The following is a 13971-nucleotide window of genomic DNA, read 5'->3' on the forward strand; positions in this document are numbered from 1 at the left end:
AAAAAAAATTGTAGTATTTAATTATATATTCGAGTTATATTAAAATTAAAGCGTTACAATAGATATTATTTATTTTTTGTATCAAATTTTGTATTTTATGCAATTTTTTTAAAAATAATAACTTTATACAGTCCTAAATATATTTGATAGTTTTTGACAGTTTTTACTGCACACATATATCGGTTATCGGATTTTGATATCCAATATATCGCTAAAACTAAATTAAACTTTGAACAGAAATTCACCAACCGTTGATATTTACACCCGCAAACATATGATTCAGCCGAAATAAAATATTCCAAACAATATCGTTCTACCCACATTTTACATATTGCTATATGACAGATGGATATAATTATTCACTAATATTTTTTCAGAGATGTGAGTGACATGTAACAAGTAGAACAGATAACTTTTGATCGAGATATTGTCACTGATTGTCTACAATCTAGAAATTTTTCATGTGAAACATGTCGAAAATGATATGATATGCCAAGATTGAAAAAGTAACTTTAGTTTTTAAAATATGCTACAAGTCTGTTAAAAACTAAACATATAAATTTTTTTTCCATGCATGTTTCATGCGGATAAAACATTTTGTAATTATATTACTAGCCTTCTATGTATATAAAAGTAAAAGAAAGAAAGAGAGATAAAACAAATTGTTTTTTGGTAAAATATACATTTTCTTTGTATATTGTGTCTTCGCGCTCGTATTCTCAAGCTTATTTCGCTTACATTGCTTTTATTTTTGGCAAGATATACAAGCAAGTACATTTTATTTGCGCTACAGAAAGTTTTATCTTATATTTTCTAAGTCAACGTTATGCAACAGAACAATTTACAATATAACATGAGTAAGAAATAATTTCTTTTTGAAAAACAATGAGATAAACGGTACTTATTGTTAGTTATTTTCTTTAAAAATCATTAGCTTTTACCACTTAATATTGTGATTTCCAGCAACTGTATTCGGAAAAGTGGATTTCCTGGGAAATTTCTCTGGTCGTGGCCACATTTTTATACGTTTCGCCAATATATATTGCGATGGTTGATCCATGAAATATATCGTAGCGGGGAATCATCCGCGAACGTAAAATTTCTTCATTCTTTTATTTGTGTATCTCTTTTTCTCTGTAGTGCTGATCTCTCTTCTTCGGTAATATAGCAAACATGAACATGATCCAAAAGAATCTATCAACCAAGTTTCGAACAACTCACTGCAGCAAGTGATATGGAACTCTGAAAAGATTTTTCTTTTTACATAGTACTAACAAAGATACGAAAAATATATGAAAGAATTCTTTTAATAAAATATTAATCTGTTTTACGAGAGGTTAAAATTTAATATTTTGCATGTATGATTTCTAAATTTATAGTCAGATGAATAATGTGCATCGAAAATTTTTAAACCTGACTTTTTACAACTAACTGGAAAATACTAAAATAAAAAATTATTACACAAATTAGTCTGCGAAATGCCATCGTTTTGAAATGTGCACTGTAATTGAAGTGCACTATAGTTGAAATTTATACTGTTCGTCAAATATTTAATTAACGAAGCAAGCATTTTGCTCTTTTTTCAAACACGCGCAAAATCATTCTCAATAATATAATTTTAATAAATCACATTTTCTATCTATGCAGTTTTTAACATTGCAAAACTCGCGTTCCAACTAAGGAAAGATTCACATTGACGATACTCTTGGTGCATTTGCAAATTGCGGCGCAGCTGCATCGATGTAAATTTCAACGGTACATAAAGCGATTCCGTTTTCCCGCGAGTAGAGCGTTGCGATGCCTTAATTTGGAAGCATCGTATGCGCGAAATGATGCGCCTAGATTCTTCTTTCTCTATTTCTCTCTCTCTCTCTTGACAAACTATAAGAAACGAAATTTTTCGAGCAAACTTGGCATGCGTCACATCGCACTTTGAGAACCACCGCGAGACGGGGGTATGCATTTCTATTTTTCTATTGGTGCCCGCAAAATGTAATTTCCGTTTGTTTATCGCGTTCCGTGTTTCACGAAAAAGAGGAATGGAAATACCGAAACTCGCGCGACATCCCAGGCACGTCTGCCGCGCCGTTACCGCAAATTGGCCCCGGTGCGATCACGTATCGTCGCGAGTTGCAAATTATTTTTCGCTCTTTGCCATGAAAAAATATTACGTGGCTTGAAAAAAGTTACCTGTTCGTTTTTCTCACGGGAATATAATCGACGAAATCTATATAAATAAAATGCAGATTTATATACCTATAATCTTTGTTGTACAAGAGAAATAAAATAAATATCGCGTTTAAAAATTAATTATCTTTTCTCTTATTAAGAGAGAATATATCTGTTATTTATTCATTAAATATAATTGAAATGAGGTTAGTTAAACAGATTTTATCTCTAAATATTACACCGAGTTATTTAATCACGAAAAACTTATTCATCTCAATTATCTAAAACGAAAATCTAAGTATTGACATACGAATACCAAATATTTGATTAGCACATCATGCAATCCGTAATAATCTCTGGCAGTATGATTAATTAACGATATCCGCTACGCGGAATATAAAGCCGATTTTCCTGACACGCTTTTTTTGCCTCACGATACCGCGATTGATTGGATGATCTGTCATTTTCGGTCAGATTCGCGCGGTCGAGCTCGCAATGGATGTCGGTGTATTGATATCGATTAAAACCGAATAGCGGCGTATTTCTACGCGGTTATGGCTTTTAAACTTGCTCTTATAATTGCATGACAAAAAATTGATGGGAGTCTGACATCGATGGTATGATGGCGTTATGTTCCTATTCTGCAGAAATGTTTATCACTGCATTCAATTATAGTTGTATTGTAGAATATATATTAATTTTTTTATCGAAAATCAATTTTGTCAATTGCACAATTACTATTATTCCGACATAATACATGGTTGTTGTGCATAATATGCGCATTTGTCAATTTTATATATACGGTGTCAAAATCATTTCAGTCTATGTACTATATTATATTTAATCACAGTGCGATATATATATATATATATATATATATATATATAATATATTCAACAACTAACGTGGAGCACAATGATTATTTACAATAGAATTAAAATTATTAGCAGCAGTAATTACTTTTGATAATAAAGTTTCTATTTAGCATTTAACACAAAATGAAAATTGGTCTTTAATCTGTAGTAGCTTGAAAATTTTATTCATATACTTTGATACACACATTGGGAGATAATTTGCCATTCTCTGTAATTTGCTATCTTTAGTACCCGATACGTCTGCAGGAAGAGTATGTAACTTCTCGGACACTTTACATACGTGCACTCAGCACAATAACGCCGTCTCATGTATCTATGGAAATCGACGTGCACGGGTTTATGAATCATAAATCACGTTGCTCCAGATATAAACCCGCAAAACGTAAACAGATATCGCGATATGCGACTTTTTGGACGCGACTCGCTCGTGTTTCATTCTCTTTGCCTCTCAAAAAAAAAAAAATCTACGAGCAAGGAAAAATACAGTGGATAATTTTTCATCTCTGAAAAAATGAAAGAAACTAATTTTTGAATGCAAGCATATTTTATTAGCTGCATTGTATATAAATCCGCAAAATGTGTTATTATTATTATTATCCAAGACTAGAGGTATTATTAGCTAAAATTGATATTATTTTTTTATCGATTACATCTTGTTAGATACGTTTATTACTGTAACATCTTAAAAAATGTGAGTTTCTATTATGTATTTGTATTATATTTTGTATTATGAGTTTGTTGCTCTAGACTCTGAAAGCAATTTGCATAAACATAATTTTTTTCATTAAATAAAGATTCATACATTTATATTTCTCATTTAGCATGGAATGTGACGTGTGAAATTCTTAGCATGCACTATAACACTGTGAATGCGATTAGCGTAATAAAATTGGATACGTCAGGGTGCATTTAGCACTTAAGTGCGAGGTACGAGAACGGAGACCTAAGGGTATCTCACGAAATTACACGCATATAAAACCACGTATGTGTATATAATGCCTCCCGCTATCGATGGTAACTACTTCGACCGCGATTAACGCGCGAAATATTGTGGAAGCAATCGTGCGGGAAATAGAATTATTTCGTTATGAGCGACCGAATAATTGCGCGAGAACAGTAGGGAAAAATTCCGGACATTAAATTGTTAGTCTGTTAAATTAAATCGTCCGCGCTACAACGGAACGTTATAAATTCTATTGCTGCGATGCTGGGACATGTATGTCGGCCGTAATTAAAATTCAACAACGGCACGCCGCCCGTCATGCACGGCATTTTCTATTTTAATCTATGCACCATTATTAATCGCGCGTCACCTTGTTGTTTAGCACAATTGCGAAATATCTCAGTTTTAATTAGTCGTCCGTGGCTGTTTAAACTGCCGCTAAATTTCCCATCGACGGGACAAATGTGCATAAGAAAAATCCTAAGTCCATCAAAACACGTTATTCTGCGCGATATCTGATCCAACTATTAATTAAATTTTCAGAAAATGTTTTTGTGCTAGAATTTATTGTTTTAATTCTCTTTTTTTTGATATTAATAGCATTTATATACGTTATATTTATGCGTTATTAATTATGTAAATGTATGTTATGATCTTGAAAGTTTAAAATTACATGATATTTAACTCTTGTTACTTTTTTTAACAATAATATTTAGCTCTATTTTTAAAAAGATTTTAATTTTAATATGTTTCAATATAATCGCGGTGCAATTTTGACGGGCAGGAAACTGACGAAATGTTAACCGTTACAATTGTCACTTTGTAAGGACAGTTTACGCACAATGCAAGTACTTATCTGAAAAGGCTGAAAGCTTTCGACGTTTTTCTATCGAGTGGATTCCATCTGCGAACGAAAGGGATTACCTGCGGAAATGTGGCTGCCACACGGCCTGAAAAAAAGGCTCTACGAGATAGGCGCGTGCACGTGTGCGCGACAATAGTGACATAAATTCTGGATAGACTGAAAAGAGTCGTGAAAAAAAGAAAAAAATATTTTTTATCTTTTCTGCTATCCAGAATGAGTCGTTAAAGTATTAAAAACGTCTGCGTGTTTAGTTTTTATATTTTTTTTCGATAACTTCGTAACTCTTTCATTTTTATATTTGGAAATTTTATAGAGAAATGCGGCAATAATGCATACAAAAAAGACGATATTATTCTCACATTTTATTTAAATTTTATTTAAATTTATATTCAAGAAATTACAAATTCAAGAAATTTACCTAATAAATATACGCGAAAAATGATATGCGCGTGCTTTTACAGTTTATTAATCAATAGATTGGAAAGCCATCTTTTTTCCATACAACGATAAAAATAAGACAAATATTCAAACGAAGTGTAAATCATTGTGAGTCATCCAAGTTTCTCGAAGCGTCTGCACGTGCATTTTGTGTTAAGCAGCCAACGTGCACCGATGCAAATCGAACACGTTCGGAATTTGAGATTGGCGACCGGAGCATTAGTTTCCGGTGAACAATCCCCTTTCGGCAGAGCACCGTGACTATTGTTCACGCGCGAGATATTTGCGGAAAGCTACTACGTCCAAATATCGTCCGCTGTTCCGACAACTGTCTAAGTAATTCGTGAAAGTCGCCTCGCAATGACTAGAGAGGATGAAAGCCGTTCCAGAGTGCGACATCGAATAATCGTACAAAGAGCAGGGGATTTGTCGTAATTCCGACCCGATTCGTAAATACAACACTATTAAAGTCTATCTACAAGTTTGAAAGATTGCTCGATTTCTGATTTGTATAAAATTTTGAAGACCGGTTGCATCGACACTGCTCTTAAAGCTACAATTAATTAAATATTTCTTTCGATTATATATCACTGGTAAAGGTAACACAAAAACTCAATAGCTCTTCATCTGATTTAAAATAATACATGTTTACATGCTGTGATATACTTACCATTAGATATCGATCCAAATGTATGGCATAATGTCGACTGAGGACTTCTCGCGACTTCTTCGTCGAAAGTTTGCGGATCTTGTCTTCGATGTTCTCGTACCTCGTTTTTCATCTCGTCGCGTCACTACCAAAACGAACATTCATCATCCGGTTCGGCGCGTAACATCGCGTAGACTCGTGACGAGCGAAATCGATATCCGTCAATTCCCAATGAGCGTCGATCAGGCCGTTTCAGCAACCTCATAAATAATGAAGCGCATGCAGATGCCGTCGTTGTGGTAAACTATATACGCTGCGTCGCGTTGTACGGCAAATTTACCGGTTTTACGTAGTTAACGATGTGCGACATGGAGCGCCTTCATATCTCGTATCTTCCTGTTTCCTCATAATCGAGTAAAATATCGTGCGATTATCTTGCGCGTTCAGGGTCGTAGTATGAAAAAATGATGAACGCGCCATGTTAAAGGGTAAGCGATATCGCTTAGCTCTCTAAGAGAGAGCTTAAGTCTATATAAAATATTTTTGATAATAAAATATGTTTAATAAAACAGGACAAAGAGTGTGATATACGTACACTAGATACAATTATTGCAATATATACACCAAATATAATACTTGCATGTTTTTTGTAGAACCATTTATAAAATGTTTATATTTAAAAAAGACATTGTTTTAAAATATGTATATGTATAATGCAATGTTTATATTTATATTTATCCAGAAAATATTATAAATTTGCCAAATATTATAATTTCAAGCAATATTTATTTTGTTTCGTTTGCCTTAGAGCATTCGCTTTTGACGCAAATGCAATATGTATTGTGTTAATGCCTAACGGGCATTATCAATAATCACTCTAGTGAATGTATTAATCGATACTATGTGACAATTAACGGATGACAATACTGTTACGTAATAATGATTTACCATATGCAAACATCAGCCAAATTATATCATGATAAATACCTCATTGCTGTTCATATCGCAAGATCACAACACGCAATGCTATATCTTTATATATTTGTATTTTCAACTCTTATAATTATAACAATAATTATTGTAAAATCTATTATTATATTATTATGCATACATATACATATTTGTATATAATTATACTTATTATCAATAACTGTGTGTATATCGTTAAAAAAAAAAAAATGTTTAAACAGATTAGATTTATACAAAAATCTTTTTATGCTGACCGCAAGATTAAAAAATGTGTTGCGTTTAAAGAAGAGATAAATATTAACAAATCATATTACAACTGTTATAAATTACAAAATATATTTTATAAAAGATTCGTACATAAATTTATAATTTTTGTTATAATAAATGTAGAATTCTGATCAAAAGAAATTTCGATGTTTTATCAGAAGAAAATGAAGTACTCTGTTAACGTATAATTTGACATGCAATAGAGTTCAAACGATTAATACGGGAGTGCTCTCGGCACGTACTTGGAACACTATTGGCAACGTCAATGCAGCATCGATCGGGACATGGCAGGCTAATCAATCTCCATCAATGGTTCATCAAAAATCAATTGTTTTTACAGCACTGACGATTGTTGTACATTAATGCTTTTAGCACTGAACGTTCAGTTCTATGGTAGCGGCTACCTTGGGCAGGAAACTCAATTTGCAAAATGAAATTCATGGTTGACCGATGATGATCGTCGCGAGATAGGAGATAACCAATCCGCTTGATGCGGCACTACCTCGCGGCTTCGGATCGCTATTGCTGGTGGCTGACCTCCGATTCAGCAGCACGTTGCGCGAATTAGTCTCTGGCGTTTGTTCGCAAAGGTATCATCCAATCATGCATGTGCATCGTACGGTGTGATACGCGTGGCTAAGCTGCCTATCTAAATCAAACCCTCTACCTTTTCACTCGCCGTTTAATAGATACATCGAATGTATTCCAGGCCACTTGGTCCTTTTGATTACCATGCAGCAATAACAGCAACTATTATTCAACAGATAATCTTTTAAAAAATAAGATTAGAAGATTATAAGAATTTCCTGATGTTTAAATCACATATTACATCCTCAGAATTGCATACATTTCGTTATTATATGTTCTATTTGTGACAAAAACATATATAGCAATACAAAAAAAATGAGAATATTATCATCCTCATTTAGATTTATCTTATGAACTATGATATTACCAATTAATATTAATATTGACAGAAGAAAATATTATAGATATTTTTCCTCTTAAACAATACATAAATACTTTAAAAAGTGACTCGAAGTAAATGCTTTTCTTAAAGATATTGTATCTTCTTTTTGAAAGAAATCGTAAATTTATACTTAAGCCACATTTCTCTACACGAGAACTTCGGTTAATTATATGAATTCAATGCAGCTGAGATAAAAAAAAAAATCAAATTACACGGAGAAGTCTTTGAAAAGGAGAAGAGAAGCCTGATAATTGTGGTTGGCTGCCGTTTTCAACGTGCGCGCCGGGAAATTACGCTCCGGAACTCTGACGATGCATTAAATAGCCGGCAGACATGTTCGCGCGCAAAACAATGAGAGACTATAGAGATCGTTTGCGACACGCACGTCGACCGGCCAGGGATTTACGGTGCCCTGGGTGCTTTCCGTGGTCTTTGTTCTAGCACGAGACCAAGACGTTGCAGACTTCTCGAGCCAGTATAGTAACATCACCGACGTTGACACTCGACGATTTTTGGCGCTAAACATTTACAACTTTTTTTTACTTTCTAGAATCTTTTTTCTATTAAAAATTTGCATAAATTGGCTAATTGTGACCAGCAATCTCTTTGATTATACATCAATTTGTAATTCAAAATTTAGCAAATAGAGAAAACGATTATACCACTTTCGTTGAAAAATTGTTTTAGCTTTTTTTTATTTCTCAAAGTATGTCAGTAATATCATATACAAATAATAAAAATTGCCAATACATATAGAAAATATAGAAAACTTACAAAAATTAAAACATTTTTATTGAAAAAATAATTTATACGTAAAATGTCACCACATATTTAGTAATGTTTAAGATTTATTTAGAATTTTTTTTTAATTAAATGGAACATATTAGATTAGTAATTTGATAAGTGGAAATGTGTGTGTCATATGTATATAATAATATCTGATTATAGGCGAGCCGTTTATGTTTCAGGTGTCCTGGATGCGCAAACGCGACATGCATATTCTGAGCGCAGGCATTTTGATGTACACATCGGATCTGAGATTCCAGGTGATCCATCCGGACAAGTCGGAGAACTGGACGCTGCAGATCAAGTCGCCGCAGGAGCGTGATTCCGGTGTGTACGAGTGTCAGGTCAGCACCGAACCGAAGATGTCACTCAACTACAGTCTCAACGTGATCGGTGAGTGTTGCTTGAATTATTCACGTATCTGGCCTGGTTTCGTAAATCGCGACCTCGCGTCGATCGACCTCATGTCGATCTACCTCGAAGTCTCCCTCCCGATCGGCGGACGTTATGGCCGTCGATCGGTTGCTGTCTCATGGAAAAGATTGTTCGCGACATGAGCCGGGATCGAACAGGTTAAAGTTTAAACGCTTAAGTGCTCCATCGCGGGATTATCTTCTCGGTATCACGTCGCGTTGCAAAATCCTCGTCGTTTGGGTATTATAGTAAACTACGACCGTCAACTTTGATATCCCTGACGAGTATATAGAAGAAATATCTTATTGCTATTAGACGTTTACTTGAATTATTATATAAATTTTTGATTTTATATAAGACTCGATTCTACTGATGCATAATCTTTTGACAGTATATATAATTTAATACAGTTTAAAAAAAATTAATTTATCGGAAAACAGATTATTGTTTAGAAAACAATATAGTGCTCTTTCGAATTTCACTATCGGAGTGAATCGCACAATTCGGGTTTTAAATCAACACGTATGCAAGCTCGTCCAAATGTTACAAATTCGAGAAATCGTTTCGGATTTATTTTGACAGGGTCAGGGAGCGAGACGCTTAACAAACGCATGGGTAGCAAAAAAAGGCATTAGTGGTCAATTCGGATGTATTTACGCTGCTCGATTCGGCGAAAACACGTGGTAGCTAAAAAAAATGCTGAGTCAAGAATATATATATGCTGCAGCGGTGAGATTCGATATTCCATCCGCCGGTAGAGCTTTATTATTCGTACGAATTTCGGAATATGAATTATTGTTTTTAGGATACGTTTTGATTCGAAAATTGGAAATTGAGATTACGAGAAATTTTATGCCAAATCTTTCGATTTTATATAAAAATCGCTCTCATAATTTCCAACGAATCCTGTGTTTGACGATTAGATGCAAAAATAAAGCGGATGAAATGTGCAATTGCATTCAAATAATATTATATTTATTATTACCTTATAAACAGCTTGCTGTTATAATTTTTAAAGAGAACAAATTCTCTTATCTGTCATTATAAAATAATTTGTTTTCTATCAAGTGTGTGTGTGTGTGTGTGTGTGTGTGTGTGTGTGTGTGTGTTTTACTAGACGTATAAAAGATGTCTCATTATGTTATTTTTCAATCAAATTTGTCCTACTTTTATCGAGTATCATTAAGTCGATCATCATCCGGCGATCTTTAAGACAAACCTATCAAAACTGTGTAGTTCTGTTCTCCTCTACCAATTCTCAAATTTACTTCTTACCCCATTTTTCGATCCGCAGCCAGCAAAAACTTTCGTATACCCAGCTTTTTGTAGAACGGATTTGTAAAATTGATCTCGCTGTCGACTTCACGTTTTATGATTTTACGGGCGAGAAAACGTGCGAAAGAAAGACGATTTATTTCGCGCCAAGTTTTCTTCCCCGTCTCTACGCAAGTATATTTTACTAGACGTATAAAAAATGTCTCATTATGTTATTTTTCAATCAAATTTGTCCTACTTTTATCGAGTATCATTAAGTCGATCATCATCCGGCGATCTTTAAGACAAACCTATCAAAACTGTGTAGTTCTGTTCTCCTCTACCAATTCTCAAATTTACTTCTTACCCCATTTTTCGATCCGCAGCCAGCAAAAACTTTCGTATACCCAGCTTTTTGTAGAACGGATTTGTAAAATTGATCTCGCTGTCGACTTCACGTTTTATGATTTTACGGGCGAGAAAACGTGCGAAAGAAAGACGATTTATTTCGCGCCAAGTTTTCTTCCCCGTCTCCGGACATAAACGCTCCAGACGGAGTAGATGCACCTGCATCGATGCGCTCGTAGCGCATAAAAAGGGAAGAATAAGGGTGGGAAGAAGTTGAAAAGGACTCGGTTCGTCGACGTGTTTCCCCCAAGCCGCTTATCGAACACGCCGGAGCTCTTACGTTCTCTACCCTTGCGTTTCGTATCGTTCCTCTTTCTCTTTCTCTTTCGTTCCATCTCCTCTCATTTATTCTTCTTTCTAGTCTTCTAGTCTTTTGATCTAACGCAGAGTTCAAAATCAACGATTGTTTCTACGGTTTTACATTCATAAACGAAAGCGATTAATTTTTCATGCTGTATTTAATCTTACTTATCATACGAGCGAGCGATGGAATGAAAAATGCAAAGCAAAAAGAATGTATTTTTTTCGTTAATATTACTTCTTTTTCCGTGACTTACAAACGATCGTTTCTTTCTCTGTCGTTTTGCTACCATATTTGTAACAAGTTTCTATCATTGTTTTATCGGCGTTTAAAAAAATATGGTTAATAAAATTAGAAAGATCCTTCTAAAACAGTGCTTCCGTTAGTTTGCATATTGAGGTTACGATTCAAGGATCTAGAAATTGAAAAATTTTACAATCGAGGAATATTAAGCTTGGAAAATATCAATCCAACGATAAGACTTTTAAAATCAAACAAGAACATTCCGTTTTCTCCGAAATATGCTCAAAGATTTCATAGAATTTAAGAGATTTTTTTATACAATTCAAAAAATTCAAAGTATAAAATTAAAAAGTATAAAAGTTTTGCATACTGATGTAAAAATCTCACAAAAATTTTGTTGATGTATCTCGTGTTAAATTCAGATTTAGATAATAGAGAATAATTTCGAATAATATAGAATAATTTTGTTTTCGTTCGCGATTATTTATTTATTACTGCGAAGTGTGTGAACGATGAAAGCTGTTGCATGTCACGACGCGGTTAGCGCAATTAATTTCGCGTAAAATTATGGGTAGGAGAACAGGCAACTGCACCGATTTTCGGCAGAACTGGCAAATACTTATTACGGCTGAAAGTTTACGGAGAAGGCAAATCGCAAACTGTAGTAACGAAAAGATTGAATTTTCGACGCAGCAGTTACGCCAATATGAAATCTATTTGGATTACAACGTAACTTTGTTATGTTGTTTATAATGTATCTTAGCTCCAACTTTCGATGACAAAATAAATCGTCTTTCTTTGTCTCCTTCGTCCCGCCACTTTTTATTTGGTCGACGACGCTCGCAGAAACGGAAGTCGTGCGTTATCGTTGTCGTTTTCCCTAATGTTCTGAGAAACTGCTGAAAAATTCACGAACGTAAAAAAAGAATCGCGCAGAGACTTCGCCTAACTAAATTTTACGGTGTGTGCTTGCTTTCAACTTTAAGAAGACACAGATACTGCTTTCAATGTATCTTGGCACAGCCAAGAAGATTTCGTTTTTATTCGTTCTTTGTACGAAGACAAACCGTGTCATAAACACGAACGACATTTTTATTGCGCGCTTATTCATAAATGAATTAATAAAGCAATATTTTAATTTTTTTTTACGTCTTATAAAAGTATAGTTGTTTTTCCGCGAGAAAACGTGCATCTGCCTAGTAACATTATTGCGCAATGCACTGTTATTAAGCAGAGAGATGGAAAATGATACTTGATAACACACTCGTATTTGCATGAATATATAATTGTACGTGTCATCGCCAGCATCGTGCAATCGGCATTCGTGATGGAACAAGATCAATTTTCACACTCTCAGTGCAATTGTAGAGAAATTTCCGCATTGTCATTCAATAATTTATTATTTAACATTATTATTACATTAATGATCCATGTCGGAAATAATATTAAATGTTACAAGCGCGTCAAATGTTACAAAATAATATTCTGTAAACAAATGCCAGCGTGACATGTATACCTATTAAATATAAAAATTAAAATTTATCAAAACAGCAATTCCGATATATCTGTAACATTTATAATGATGTTAAGTTAAGCAGAGATACATGTAAATATTTATCACAGCGTTAATCTTTCATCAGCATTAATTTGTTCTTTTTTTTCATTTTCACTTGACAAATGTAATTATTACATGTTTATAGATATTATTACATTTTACGTAACTTATTATGCACACGCAAAATATAATATAATATACATGCAAAGTGAAAACATGTCGCTGCAACAAGCTTATCATGCTTATCATGTAAATGCTGCTTAAAACAAAATTAAACTTTACTTAACTATTATTGAATGCGCGTTTTGCAAATATTCACTGAATTTAATCCAAGCGTTCTACATTCAAGCGTGACATATAAACGCTCGCACACTTGAAACACAGTGTTTTGATTTTTAAATCGTAATATTAAAACTTCAGTTAACAATAAATCAATTTTTTAATTAACAATATATTTTTCTCTCTCGAAGTACTTATACAAAACATATTAATCCTAGTCTGATCATTTAGCATTAAATATGGAACGGCACTGCAAACAAAGCTATTCTAGCTTGCGATATACATAATATAATAGATTCTACGCTGATAGCTTTAGGATGTCGCGTTAATGAATGCACTTCGATCGTGCAGCGACATAATCGCGAGCTTGATGAGAGAGTGAAAATGATAATTGGCCGGCAAGAATTTGCCAGGCAACGATGTCGCGTAAATGACAAAGATATAACGGGATACGAATAAATATTGACATATCCAACCAATTATCGACGTTTCTGGTATATCCGTATTTCATTACTGTCACAGATGATAAAACAATGATGAAAATTAATATTTTTTTTTAACAAAGAGCAGATAGCAATATATTGAA

General features: G+C 33.8%; 2 protein-coding genes across 3 annotated transcripts in view; one reads left to right on the plus strand and one right to left on the minus strand.

The window, feature by feature from the left end:
* Positions 1–6261, minus strand: part of LOC115236842 — a 336098-nt gene extending 329837 nt beyond the window's left edge. For both annotated transcript variants that reach the window (XM_029809538.1, XM_029809539.1), the window contains exon 1: positions 5961–6261. In XM_029809538.1, the coding sequence (XP_029665398.1) occupies positions 5961–6072 (112 nt within the window). In that variant the 5' untranslated portion in view covers positions 6073–6261. The remainder of the gene's footprint in view (positions 1–5960) is intronic.
* LOC115236841 (zwei Ig domain protein zig-8-like) overlaps positions 1–13971 on the plus strand; it is a 308810-nt gene that overhangs the window by 159005 nt on the left and 135834 nt on the right. The window contains exon 3 of the mRNA XM_029809537.1: positions 9114–9324. Within this exon, the coding sequence (XP_029665397.1) occupies positions 9114–9324 (211 nt within the window). The remainder of the gene's footprint in view (positions 1–9113; positions 9325–13971) is intronic.

The sequence above is a fragment of the Formica exsecta genome, unplaced genomic scaffold (assembly GCF_003651465.1).
Source record: "Formica exsecta isolate Colony F162 unplaced genomic scaffold, ASM365146v1 scaffold26, whole genome shotgun sequence".
NCBI classification, from domain to species: Eukaryota; Metazoa; Arthropoda; class Insecta; order Hymenoptera; family Formicidae; genus Formica; species Formica exsecta.